Source organism: Haliotis cracherodii, unplaced genomic scaffold (genome assembly GCF_022045235.1).
Source record: "Haliotis cracherodii isolate W230 unplaced genomic scaffold, xgHalCrac1.p SCAF_13, whole genome shotgun sequence".
NCBI lineage: Eukaryota > Metazoa > Mollusca > Gastropoda > Lepetellida > Haliotidae > Haliotis > Haliotis cracherodii.
Window position 1 is genome coordinate 20,612,458 of NW_027266268.1, and position 14,031 is coordinate 20,626,488.

The window sequence follows — 14,031 nt, forward strand, 5'->3', positions numbered from 1 at the left end:
TCAGACATGTTTTGACCCCGAGCCGGACCGTCCTTGTTTCATCCCCATATCACCAGGCAGGGAAACATCAAATGCCATCTTTTATCGACGTTTGGTATGACTGTTCTCCGGGTAGACGAGTTAGCAGGGAACGATGCCGCCACGATTAAAAGCGTTGCAATGAGTTGAACAAATCTGTGCGTTAACATCCTTTAAAGTGAGTGAATAAATTATGTTTAACGCCATTTTAAACAGTATTACAGTTGTATCACGGCGTGTCAGTTTAATGCGAGAGGAACGCCCGAAGTGATGCTTTTCTTGGACGTTTACCGCGTTACTTATACCCACTTGCACGGGTATGGTGATGACAAACATAGAAACATATTCGGGGCGGGGCGGTATCGAATCTACAATCATAGGTTTCTGGCGTACCCAAGAGACGCAACTCTGCACAGCGCTATGTAGCACCTTAAATGACCGGGTCACCCTTGTCCCCACATCCTTAAAACAGTGTCCGTCTTTTTCAGATGATGCATACTCACAAAGGACGAAACTGGAATAGCTGGAATATTGCTGAGTGCGACGTTAATCAACAAAGAAACAAATTTCATATTACTATAGTTAATCTGGCATGGCATGACAGCAGATTATCCAGTAATAGTGTGTTAGTGAGTGAGTGAGTATGGTTCTACACCGCTTTTAGCGATATTCCTGCAATATCACGACGGGATAAACCTGAACTGGGATTCACACATTGTACCCGTGTAGGCATTCAAACGTGGCTCTTCGGTGTGAGGCCTCCTCCGTGGTCTAGTAGTAGAGCGTCCGCCCGGAGAACGGAAGGTCTGGGGTTCGATTCCCGGCCGCGTCATACCCAAAGATGTTAAAAGATTGTACTTGTTGTTACCCTGCCTGGTGCTCGGCATTAAGGAGCTAAAACCAGGACTGGTCGACTCGGAGTCAGTATACTGTGTCTGAGTGGAATATTCATGTTAAACTGTGGCATGGCATCTCAGTGGGCTAGCACTAAGAAATCGGCATTAGTCCGGACGAGTACAAGCAGCCACACACACGTGCATGCACGTCGCTATATAATCTTGGGGGCGACATTAAACCCCATTTCACTCCCACCTCTTCAGTGTGACGAGCGAACGCTTTAACCACGAGGCTACCCCCCTCCACTTAGTAATAGATAGAATGATTATTTTATTGGAATATAAAGGTACAGCTGCGAGAACAACGGGAGCGGCTAATCCCAGCTTTATTGTTCTCGGTAACAGTTCCGTTTAATCCTAACAAAGAACTTTCACGAGTCCCCGGTCTGTCTTAGAGCAAAGCCGAACTATTCTAGTTCCACGAATAACAAGGCGTGTAGTGAAAAACGTTACTTTGCTCGTGACAAAAATATTTCACCGATGCATCTTTGTTGGCGACAAATATATTTTACTTATGCATCTTTACTCGTGTCAAAAATATTTGACCGATGCGTCATTGATGCGTCGTGATAAAGATGTTTGAGCGATGTCTCTTTTCTCATGCCAAAGATATTTGATCAATGTATGCTGACCGAAATAGAAACGAATAAATGTAACGAAAACAGCCCAGTAATGAAAGGGTTAACCTCAAATACACATTGTAGTGTAAATCAATTCCTATCATTGCATCCAAACTGCTTAAGGTGTTAAATGAAAGCTATATTCAAACATATTGTTTTGTTAATGACGGTTCTCGGGCAATAAACGTTTTATGAAAGGATGTTTTTCGCCAGTCGCCTTTCCGCCCATCTTATTACTTCGGTTCATTTCATTGAAACGCCAATAATAAAGCACCAAAATGCAGTAACTTCATACAAAGTTACAATTTTGATTAACAATAGGGCAATGATTGCCACACAGATCTCGGCTTTGAACTATTCATTTCAAGGGATAGTCCTGCTGGGAGAGTCTTGAATCACGATGCCTCGAACGTCCCTGGTCGTCTTGTGTGGACTACTTGCCGTCACGGCGAGCCGAGGTACGTAGACTGCATGAGTGAGTGAGAGGTTGTTTGTTTGTTTGTTTGTTTGTTTGTTGTTTAACGCCGCTCTCAGCAATATTCCAGCTATAGGACGGCGGCCTGTAAATAATCGAGTCATGACCAGACAATTTAGTGATAGAGATCATCGATTATCTCTATCATCGAATAGAGATTCATCAAGCCTGACCACCCGATCCCGTTAGTCGCCTCTCAAGTATCCTAGGTAGACGTTGGTGCTCTACCGGATATTTCTCTTATGACAACACACAAGTCCGTCTGTGGGTCCACAACGTTTATTCGTGATCTTAATATGTCTATATAACTTCATAGTAGTATGGCCAAGCAGGATCTCTGAGGCGTAAGAGTGCCAACCTGCCTAGCCGCTGTCCGAGGGTCAAGTCCCACTCACAGAAAGCGTACTATCTTTAACTCTCACTGTCAGACTGCAATGTATCGTGTTACGTTACATACATGGTCAGCCTGCAGTATCCCGCACCTCATCCACAAAGTTCAGCTTCAGTGGCCAACCGGCCATTCTCTGGCATTAATTACAACCCGCTGACCCGCACATGACTCTGTGCTGCTGGCCATGGTAATGATACCCCATGCTGCTGTTATAATTTGTATTGGAAGCACTTTGTTTATTTAAATAGATATAATCAACTTACTTAATTAAGGGAAGATATAAAACGTATATACACTCCCTGTTAAAATATATAGACTCCCTGTTAAAACCTATATACCCTGCCAACTGCCTCTGATACAAGCTTAGCCGCCTGTTACGGTTGCTGAAGATCTATTCTAAGCGGGATCTTCACGTGTGAATGAGTGCGTTTGGTTTTATATCGCTTTGAACACTACCTCTGTTAAATAGCAAGTCAGCTTGATATGGAAGGAAAGCCCAGATAGATGCAGATCTCAGACGTTTACTAATTTTGGTAAAGCCACGGGTATGATGCGGACAGACCTCGAAACAAATTCGATCTGGGATTCCGAACCTCGAACATAATTCCTGTCACGTCGAAAGGATACATCTCAACCTCAGATGACTTGGTCTACAGCGGTTCTGTGAAAAGAGTAATGCGTTTCAAATAAGTCTTCAAAAGCGGTAATTTTGTTTTGTTTGTTTTCATTGCTTATAGTTGAAGAATATTTATATTGATTTTAAGATATACGTTGATTAAGATATATTTCCTGACAGAAAAATGTTTTTAACGCCGCACTCAGCAATATTCCAGCTATATGACGGCTGCCTGTAAATAATCGAGTCTGGACCAGACAATTCAGTGATTGACATCATGAGCATCGATCCACGCAATTGGGATACGATGACATGCATCAACCAAGTCAGCGAGCCTTACCACGCAATCTCGTTAGTCGCCCCTAACACAAGCATAGTCACCTTTTACGACAAGCATGGGCTGCCGAAGACCTATTCTACCCAGATCTTCACGGGTCGGTAATTTGGTAATATATATATATATATATAGTATATGTAGACATGTTAAGGGACGCAAGGAAGACGAGGTATGATCTTAATTTTCTCATATAAATTATGATAATTCAAGAGTCTCAACTGATAGCATGAGACAGCTTGGAGGATTGTAGCCTGTGACACCACCCTGTGGGAGTGTGTTATCCAACATAGCCCATCACGGTCTCCCGGACAGATCCAATAAGAACCCCCCGTGTCTCTTCACAGATCATAACAGCGCTGACGGAGGGAGGGACAGGGGGAAGAGGTCCACTGTCATGTGTCCCCCGGACTGGGAGTCGGGCACGTTCATGTGTTACAAGGTCGTCCTGCTCAAGGTCAACTGGATCAACGCTCTGGTAGGTGTACACGTTGTTTGGTGGACGTTTGTTTAACGCCGTAAAAATTTACAGATACGACGATGACCTGTAAATAGTAGTGTCTGGACCTGACAAACCAGTGATTGATATTACGAGCAACAATCCACCCCTTTGGGATACGGGCCTAAACACCCGATCCATTAAGTCGCATCGTATGACGGTGTCGGTTGCTAGGGACCAATTCTAACCCAGAATCCCTTAGGGGGGTGAGGGTGTAGGGGGGTTGGGGTGGTGGTCTGTGGGTGTATAAGCGGGTGTACTTCTAGATGTATCTGTAGGTGTACCTATGTATCTGTAAGAGTCCATACACCTATATCTGTAGGTGTACTGTATTGATGGCAATCACATGTTATATGGAAGTTTGTGCAGGGGATACAAGCTGGTAAGACTGCTGGTATGTAGGCTGGTATTCTGGTTTGTATTTTCTATGTATGCGTGAATGTTGGTATGTATGCCGATATGCTGGTATGAATGTTGGTATGTATGCTGATATGCTGGTATGAATGTTGGTATGTATGCCGATATGCTGGTATGAATGTTGGTATGTATGCCAATATGCTGGTATGAATGTTGGTATGTATGCCGATATGCTGGTATGAATGTTGGTATGTATGCTGATATGCTGGTATGAATGTTGGTATGTATGCTGATATGCTGGTATGAATGTTGGTATGTATGCTGATATGCTGGTATGAATGTTGGTATGTATGCCGATATGCTGGTATGAATGTTGGTATGTATGCCGATATGCTGGTATGAATGTTGGTATGTATGCCGATATGCTGGTATGAATGTTGGTATGTATGCCGATATGCTGGTATGAATGTTGGTATGTATGCTGATATGCTGGTATGAATGTTGGTATGTATGCTGATATGCTGGTATGAATGTTGGTATCTATGCTGATATGCTGGTATGAATGTTGGTATGTATGCTAATATGCTTGTATGAATGTTGGTATGTATGCTGATATGCTGGTATATGCTGGGATTTAACGTCGCGTGCCTGCGTGTGTGTGGCTGCTTGTACTAGTTCGGACTGATGCCGATTTTATAGTGCTAGCCCACTGAGATACCAGTTTAACAGCAATATCCCACTCAGACATAGTATACTGACTCTGCGTCGACCAGTCCTTGTTTTAGCCACTTAATGCCAGGCAGTGTAACAACAAGTGCCATCTTTTAACGTCTTGAATGTTGGCATGCATGCTTTTATACTGGTATGTATATTGATATGTGTGCTGATATGCTGGTATGTATGTTGGTATGTATGCTAATATATAATTTCATCTACAGGCGTATACTTGTTATATGTGAAAGAGTATATGTCTTTTATGTGGAGGGGCATGTATGTACATGTATACGAGTAATATGTTTTATGTACAGGATTGTTCGTGCTCTATGTGCAGGTGATGTGTTTTTATGTGCAGGTATGCACGTGGAGACTGTTGTGTTTGTCAAAAGTTTATACCTGTTTCAATTGTAGTGAGTGAGTGAGTGAGTGAGTGAGTGAGTTGGGTTTAACGCCGCTTTTAACAGTATTCCAGTTATATCACGGAGTGTCAGCTTAATGTGGGAGGAAAGCCCGAAGTGATGCAGGTCTCAGACGTTTACCACTTCGGGTATGGTGCTGACAAACCTTGAAACATAATCGGGGCGAACCGGGATTCGAACCCACAATCATAGGTTTCTGGCGTGCCCAAGGGACGACTTAGACGACTGGTCCTCCCGTGCCCCAATTTCAATTGTAAAGAACCTGGGACCACACCGAGGTGGACACATAGCACAAGCACTGAGTACGATTGCGTGCAGGCCGCCGTCAAATGGCGGGCGTTCTGCTCTGCGTCGTAGGGCACCAGACACATACTTTTCATTCAAATTCCGTGAGTGGCGGGTGCCACCGGCAGGCCAGGACAAGCTTCGGGGGCACGGTTGGCCCAGTCGTCTAAGGCACCGCGATTCGCTGTGCAGAGTTGCGTCGCTTGGGCACGCCAGAAACCTATAATTGTGGGTTCGAATCCCGGTTCTCCCCAATTATGTTTCTAGGTTTGTCAGCACTATACCCGTGCTCGTGGGTTTCACCGAAGTGGTAAACGTCTGAGACCTGCATGACTTCGGGCTTTCCTCCCACATTAAGCTGACACGCCGTGATATGGAATACTGTTAAAAGCGGCGTTAAACCCAACTCACTCACTCACTTTACCCTTTACACGAACACCTGGTGTCGTCACAGGTTCTCAGTGATCCATTCCTATAACTGTCACCACCATTTTGCAGCTTACGCCCAGAGGAATCTGACGTCTCATTCTCTGGCGTTGACGTCTTAATAGCTTGATGCTTTACTTAATCTACACAACTGTTAGAACCAAACCTAGTGTGTACCAGTATGTCAGTGTAACGGTGCTTGTGGTGGCCGATAGTAGTAGCCGATATACTATCTAAATAATCACAAACAGCTGTGGGGGTGAGGCTGATGACGTTTATTTATATATTGTAGGTACGCGTGTACGTAGGTCAGTCTTAAATAATGAGTGAGTGTGTGAGTTTGGTTTTACGCCGCTTTTAGCAATATTACTGCAATATCACGGCGGGGGACACCAGAAATAGGCTTCTTTCAATGTACCCATGTGGGGAAACGAACCCGGGCCTTCGGCGAACGCTTTAACCACTAGGCTACCTCACCGCCCCCTGAAACAATGAAATAACACACATATATATATATATATATATATATATATATATATATATATATATATATATATATATATATATATATATATATATATATTTCACTTTCATTAAAAAAAATAGCACGTATCTGTACAATACAACACACGTATCCGTTCAATACATCCATATACACAGATACAAAATATATTAATGTATATTATGAAGTGGTAATGAACATACTTTATGTAACTTTAGGAAGTATTACAAATCATAGAATATATCGAATAATGTGTCAGTTCAGTAATGCGAGCAAGACGCATTCACATCATCGCATAGGATGTGTCATGCTCGCGTTAATTCCACGATTTACAGTACACCTATCTCTTTATGCAGATGCACTGCGGCGCGATGAGGGCTCACCTTGTCGACATCAACTCTCGCGGGGAACAGATGGAGTTGGAGAGGTTGCTGCGCACTAAACACACAGGTGAATATACTGACTAGCCTTGTACCCGAGGTGCTTGTTGTTACCCTGTCTGGCGCTCGGCATTAAGGGGCTAAACAAACAGGTGAACATACTGACTAGCCTTGTACCCGAGCTGCTGGAATATCTCCCCATGGTACTTGTTGTTACCCTGTCTGGCGCTCGGCGTTAAGGGGCTAAACACAGAGGTGAATATACTGACCGGCCCTGTATCTGAGCTGTTGGAATATTTCTCCACATAAAGGGAAAGTTAATAATCATCCCTCTTGTCATCCTCTCCGTGGATATTTTGTCACTCTAAATCTTTGAGCTCACATCTAAATATGAAACATATGAAGCGGTCTCATTGGTCTCTATTATTTCGAGTTCAGGTGGGTAAATCAGCGGAAGGGTATTGGCTGTTTGACAGTTGAACGATATATCACGATATGTCACGACATATCACGATATATCATCGATATACCTAGAGTTTACGTCTTGGACAAATTCTCTTGGCAACCCGAGAAGAAATTCCTATTACTATTCGTAAAGAAACATGTCAGAAACGATAGGAGCACAGTTGGCGCCCATGGGGATGCCTTCTTCTTGCCTTAATGTCATGGATGTTACCATTGTCCAGTATTTCACATATTGTATCATTTAACCTTAATGTCATGGATGTTACCATTGTCCAGTATTTTACATATTGTATCATTTAACCTTAATGTCATGGATGTTACCATTGTCCAGTATTTCACATATTGTATCATTTAACCTTAATGTCATGGATGTTACCATTGTCCAGTATTTCACATATTGTATCATTTAACCTTAATGTCATGGATGTTACCATTGTCCAGTATTTCACACATTGTATCATTTAACCTTAATGTCATGGATGTTACCATTGTCCAGTATTTCACATATTGTATCATTTAACCTTAATGTCATGGATGTTACCATTGTCCAGTATTTCACATATTGTATCATTTAACCTTAATGTCATGGATGTTACCATTGTCCAGTATTTCACATATTGTATCATTTAACCTTAATGTCATGGATGTTACCACTGCCCAGTATTTCACACATTGTATCATTTAACCTTAATGTCATGGATGTTAGCATTGTCCAGTATTTCACATATTGTATCATTTAACCTTAAAGTCATGGATGTTACCATTGTCCAGTATATCACATATTGTATCATTTAACCTTAATGTCATGGATGTTACCATTGTCCAGTATTTCACATATTGTATCATTTAACCTTAATGTCATGGATGTTACCATTGTCCAGTATTTCACATATTGTATCATTTAACCTTAATGTCATGGATGTTACCATTGTCCAGTATTTCACATATTGTATCATTTAACCTTAATGTCATGGATGTTACCATTGTCCAGTATTTCACATATTGTATCATTTAACCTTAATGTCATGGATGTTACCATTGTCCAGTATTTCACATATTGTATCATTTAACCTTAAAGTCATGGATGTTACCATTGTCCAGTATTTCACATATTGTATCATTTAACCTTAATGTCATGGATGTTACCACTGTCCAGTATTTCACATATTGTATCATTTAACCTTAATGTCATGGATGTTACCATTGTCCAGTATTTCACATATTGTATCATTTAACCTTAATGTCATGGATGTTACCATTGTCCAGTATTTCACATATTGTATCATTTAACCTTAATGTCATGGATGTTACCATTGTCCAGTATTTCACACATTGTATCATTTAACCTTAATGTCATGGATGTTACCATTGTCCAGTATTTCACGCATTGCATCATTTAACCTTAATGTCATGGATGTTACCATTTCCAGTATTTCACATATTGTATCATTTAACCTTAATGTCATGGATGTTACCATTGTCCAGTATTTCACATATTGTATCATTTAACCTTAATGTCATGGATGTTACCATTGTCCAGTATTTCACATATTGTATCATTTAACCTTAATGTCATGGATGTTACCATTGTCCAGTATTTCAAATATTGCATCATTTAACTTTAATGTCATGGATGATACCATTGTCCAGTATTTCACATATTGCATCATTTAACTTTAATGTCATGGATGTTACCACTGCCCAGTATTTCACATATTGTATCATTTAACCTTAATGTCATGGATGTTACCATTGCCCAGTATTTCACATATTGTATCATTTAACCTTAATGTCATGGATGTTACCACTGTCCAGTATTTCACATATTGTATCATTTAACCTTAATGTCATGGATGTTACCATTGCCCAGTATTTCACATATTGTATCATTTAACCTTAATGTCATGGATGTTACCATTGCCCAGTATTTCACATATTGTATCATTTAACTTCAGATGATATTGCTTTCATTTGTGACAAATTGCCCTGACATGTTGCAGATATAGATGCAACGATATCAATGGTCACCACGTTTAGTGACAAATTGCCCTGAAATGTTGCAGATATAGATGCAACGATATCAATGGTCACCACGTTGAGTGACAAATTGCCCTGAAATGTTGCAGATATGGATGCAACGATATCAATGGTCACCACGTTGAGTGACAAATTGCCCTGAAATGTTGCAGATATGGATGCAACGATATCAATGGTCACCACGTTGAGTGACAAATTGCCCTGAAATGTTGCAGATATAGATGCAGTGATATCAATGGTCACCACGTTGAGTGACAAATTGCCCTGAAATGTTGCAGATATGGATGCAACGATATCAATGGTCACCACGTTGAGTGACAAATTGCCCTGACATTTTGCAGATAAAGATGCAGTGATATCAATGGTCACCACGTTGAGTGACAAATTGCCCTGAAATGGTGCAGATATAGATGCAGTGATATCAATGGTCACCACGTTGAGTGATAGATTGCCCTGAAATGTTGCAGATATAGATGCAACGATATCAACGGTCACCACGTTGAGTGACAAATTGCCCTGACATTTTGCAGATATAGATGCAGTGATATCAATGGTCACCACGTTGAGTGACAAATTGCCCTGAAATGTTGCAGATATGGATGCAACTATATCAATGGTCACCACGTTGAGTGACAAATTGCCCTGAAATGTTGCAGATATGGATGCAACGATATCAATGGTCACCACGTTGAGTGACAAATTGCCCTGAAATGTTGCAGATATGGATGCAACGATATCAATGGTCACCACGTTGAGTGACAGATGCCCCGCTGACCAAGTTTCTCGGTTGGGATCATGGTATACAAAGTTGAAAAATCAAATGATTTGACATAATTAAGGGAATTATAAAGAAAGTCCATTATATTATATTTATTACATTACATTACATTACATTACATTACATTACATTACATTACATTACATTACATGTTATGTTATGTTATGTTATGTTATGTTATGTTATGTTATGTTATGTTATGTTATGTTATGTTATGTTATGTTATGTTATGTTATTTTATATTCCGCTCTTATCCAGTTCTCGTATCTGTTCAAATGTGGTTTCTTTGTTCCCCGAGCAGTGGATCCGTTTGCATTCTAGTTATCATTCTCAACTCCCTGGGGATTGTGGTTAATCTTTAAGACAAGGATTTAGTGGTACATTAGGCGAACCATCAGTATATCTGTCAGTCAATGAAAGGCCTGTATATGCTCAAGAAGCCGCCCATGGTCCCTTCCACAAAGCCACTCTAGCGCTACGACTACGACAGGTCAGTGTTAATATAACACGTCAACGTGAGAAAACAGTCATTCTCTGCCGAAACAGATTCCATTGGGCGTAAAAGGCAACATATGTTGAAATGGGATATGTGAAATGGGAAAGGTTGAGTACACCTGCCCTACCGGTAGTACCCGCAACTCACACAATCCTGCCCTACCGGAAGTACCCGCAACTCACACAATCCTGCCCTACCGGTAGTACCCGCAACTCACACAATCCTGCCCTACCGGAAGTACCCGCAACTCACACAATCCTGCCCTACCGGTAGTACCCGCAACTCACACAATCCTGCCCTACCGGTAGTACCCGCAACTCACACAATCCTGTCCTACCGGTAGCACCCGCAACTCACACAATCCTGCCCTACCCGTAGTACCCGCAACTCACACAATCCTGCCCTACCCGTAGTACCCGCAACTCACACAATCCTGTCCTACCCGTAGTACCCGCAACTCACACAATCCTGACGTACCGGTAGTACCCGCAACTCACACAATCCAGCCCTACCGGTAGTACCCGCAACTCACACAATCCTGCCCTACCGGTCGTACCCGCAACTCACACAATCCTGCCCTACCGGTAGTACCCGCAAACCACACAATCCTGCCCTACAGGTAATATCCGCAACCCACACAATCCTGCCCTACCGGTAGTACCCGCAACTCACACAATGTGCATGAAAAAAGCAAGTGTTTGTTTCTTGTCTGACGCGGTACAGCTGTCATACGACGGCGGAACGAAAACAGAGAGACAGGGAGAAGTTTTATGAGGGTTCAGAACATTACACGTAATCAAATTTAAAACCAGTTTTCAATTACATAAAAAACAAACAAGCTCTAATTTCTTTTTGCCCATCAGTTCAAGCTCATTATTGAGACGTCGATATTGGCCTGAGACCGAAGACACATTAAAAGAACATATACGCATAGTAACAATCATATCTTCAATGGTGATGTACATGATCACGTTTCAACTCAATGATTTATGTGCAGACTTTGGACCATAAAAACATCCGGACCACAACAGTCGTCCTTCATTATCTGAAGCATTACTAAAATCACTCCACGACACCAGACAAGGCGCTTTCACCTCCTCAGTTGATACAGCATGATACACAGGTCAATGTAAATTTCGTCTGGTATCCTCGATTATCCAGGGTAGTTTATCTCCATTTTTACGATTAATATCCTAGACCCTTTTATCCCCACAGCTTCGTTCTCTCATTCTCGGAAGAAACCATTTTTTTACCAAACGAGTGGACTTTCTATGGTATCTCAGTGAGCTATCACTAAATATCGGCATCAGTCCGGACTAGTACAAGCAGCCACACAAACACACACAAGTGCAATAATCTTGGCCGCGACGTTAAACCCCATTTCACCTCACCTCACCTGAAACATCGTGATACGCCATTAAGTCTTTGTCTTACATGTTTTGAGTTAGTCGCCGTGGGACACACCTAGTACACTTTGGGAATCAAATCCCATTTCACCTCACCTCACCTCACCTCACCTCACCTCACCTCACCTCACCTCATTGTAACATCTGTATGCACCTGTTGTATACCCACCAGGCTTGAAGACCGAGAGGCTGTGGATCGGGGGAAGTGACCTGTCCAGTAGGGGTCAGTGGCAGTGGATGACCGCCCGGCAGAACATGTCCTTCACCCACTGGTACCAACACACACAGCCCCCCGTCAACAGGGGGCTGAACTGTGCCCTGCTCATGGGGGCCACGTCTCTGTGGGGGGCCAGTGACTGTACGGCACTCCATCCCTTCATCTGCGAGGCAGGGTAAGCCAAGGAGACAACACCCTGGATCTCCCCTAACGCGAAAACCATAGTACCATTTTGCATAGGGTTTAACAAACAATGTAAGTTGTGGACCAATACCATCACATAGAGGGAATTGCTTCAGACCGCCACTAGTGATGATGTTACTCTTTAGAGTTATTATTTTTTAGACATGACAACATTTCTCTGACATGTTTCAATGTTTAGTTTTACATTTTTGCATTGAATGAAATGTCAACATACTCCTGAATTTAAGAAAATACGAACTTATGTTTTTTTTCCAATACGTCTGCCAACATCTTCCCGAGACAAGAGAGTTAACTGACTTTAAAAGTCCAGTTCCCACCCTTGCCGAACTAGCTATAGGCTGGAATTCCTGGGCTCGATCGTAGCGCCACCAGTGGCTATTACGAGTTATGTCCCTTCTATGCCTCTCCTATTGACCAATCAGATTCCATCTCTCGTATCACTTGCATTTGCTTCAAACAAAACGGTGGCGAACAGTCAAGACGATCTGATCGATAATCAAGATCTATATTGAGATAAAACGAGTCTTACATCGCGAAGTGCATCAAATCACGTGAGCATCTTGATTAAAAAAATGAAAAGATTTAGAAAATATCTGTTGACAACGAGTTAGCGATGCACATGCTTTGCAAATCCTGCAGTCGACCGAAACCTGCATGACACTTTACGAACCGGATTTCGATTTCTGTGCGCGATTTTGATTGGACTACGCATAGACTCGTTAGTCCAGCCAAAATATAACTCCATAATACCAGCCTAGTTCGGCAAGGGTGGAAACTGTGCTTTATAGTCAGTTAACTCACTTGCCTGGGGAAGATGAGTTAAAATATGATGCTCTGCACTGTCATTAAGACACAACCTGCTTTAAAAACCTACATATGCATGATATAGACAATATTTCAGTTCAATACTTGTATTCTACAATCCGTATTATTTGTTTTACATTCAAAGAGCACAATATTTTTAATTTGAAGGAGTTGGGCTTGATATGTAATATTATGGTTTCAGACCCTCGTTGGTGATGGATTCGACTGACTAGACGCTAGATGTACAACGCTGCCCCTTTGACAGGCGATAAAGTATCATTTTAATCACATAAACTGAATAAAATGTATGATGCAATAATTTTTATGTAGTTGTTTTCCGTTAAATTTGAACCGGCCGATGGGTGGGATGAAGGGGCCATGCGCAGCTGAAGGAGTGTTTGTTTGTTTGTTTGTTGTTTAACGCCGCACTCAGCAATATTCCAGCTATATGACGGCGGTCCGGAAATTATCGAGTATGGACCAGACAATCAAGTGATTGAGATCGTGAGCATCGATCTACGCAAATGGCATACGATGACATGCATCAACCAAGTCAGTGTTCAAAGCAGCTCAGTCGCACACAAATATGTTGACACGTCGTGGTACAACTGCAATGCAGCTGAAAGCGTGTTAAATCCCTCACTCGTTACACATAGCGGTCACTCTTTCACTGTTTTGTGTTTGTTTGT

General features: G+C 42.0%; 1 protein-coding gene across 1 annotated transcript; it reads left to right on the top strand.

Moving 5' to 3' along the window:
• The first annotated feature begins 1,907 nt into the window (after positions 1-1,907).
• LOC139459747 (C-type lectin BfL-1-like) lies at positions 1,908-13,612 on the top strand. Its single transcript, XM_071241407.1, has 5 exons — positions 1,908-1,992; positions 3,698-3,828; positions 6,912-7,005; positions 12,290-12,509; positions 13,545-13,612. Exons 1-5 carry the CDS (start codon positions 1,935-1,937, stop codon positions 13,573-13,575), a joined length of 534 nt encoding a protein of 177 aa, XP_071097508.1. The 5' UTR covers positions 1,908-1,934; the 3' UTR covers positions 13,576-13,612.
• The last annotated feature ends 419 nt before the right edge of the window (positions 13,613-14,031 follow it).

Excerpts from the sequence above, each read along its gene's own strand:
- LOC139459747 (XM_071241407.1), top strand. The coding sequence starts at position 1,935 with ATGCCTCGAACGTCCCTGGTCGTCTTGTGTGGACTACTTGCCGTCACG. Across the intron at positions 3,829-6,911 it reads TCAACTGGATCAACGCTCTG|ATGCACTGCGGCGCGATGAG; the intron begins GTAGGTGTACAC and ends CTCTTTATGCAG. Across the intron at positions 7,006-12,289 it reads GCTGCGCACTAAACACACAG|GCTTGAAGACCGAGAGGCTG; the intron begins GTGAATATACTG and ends TATACCCACCAG.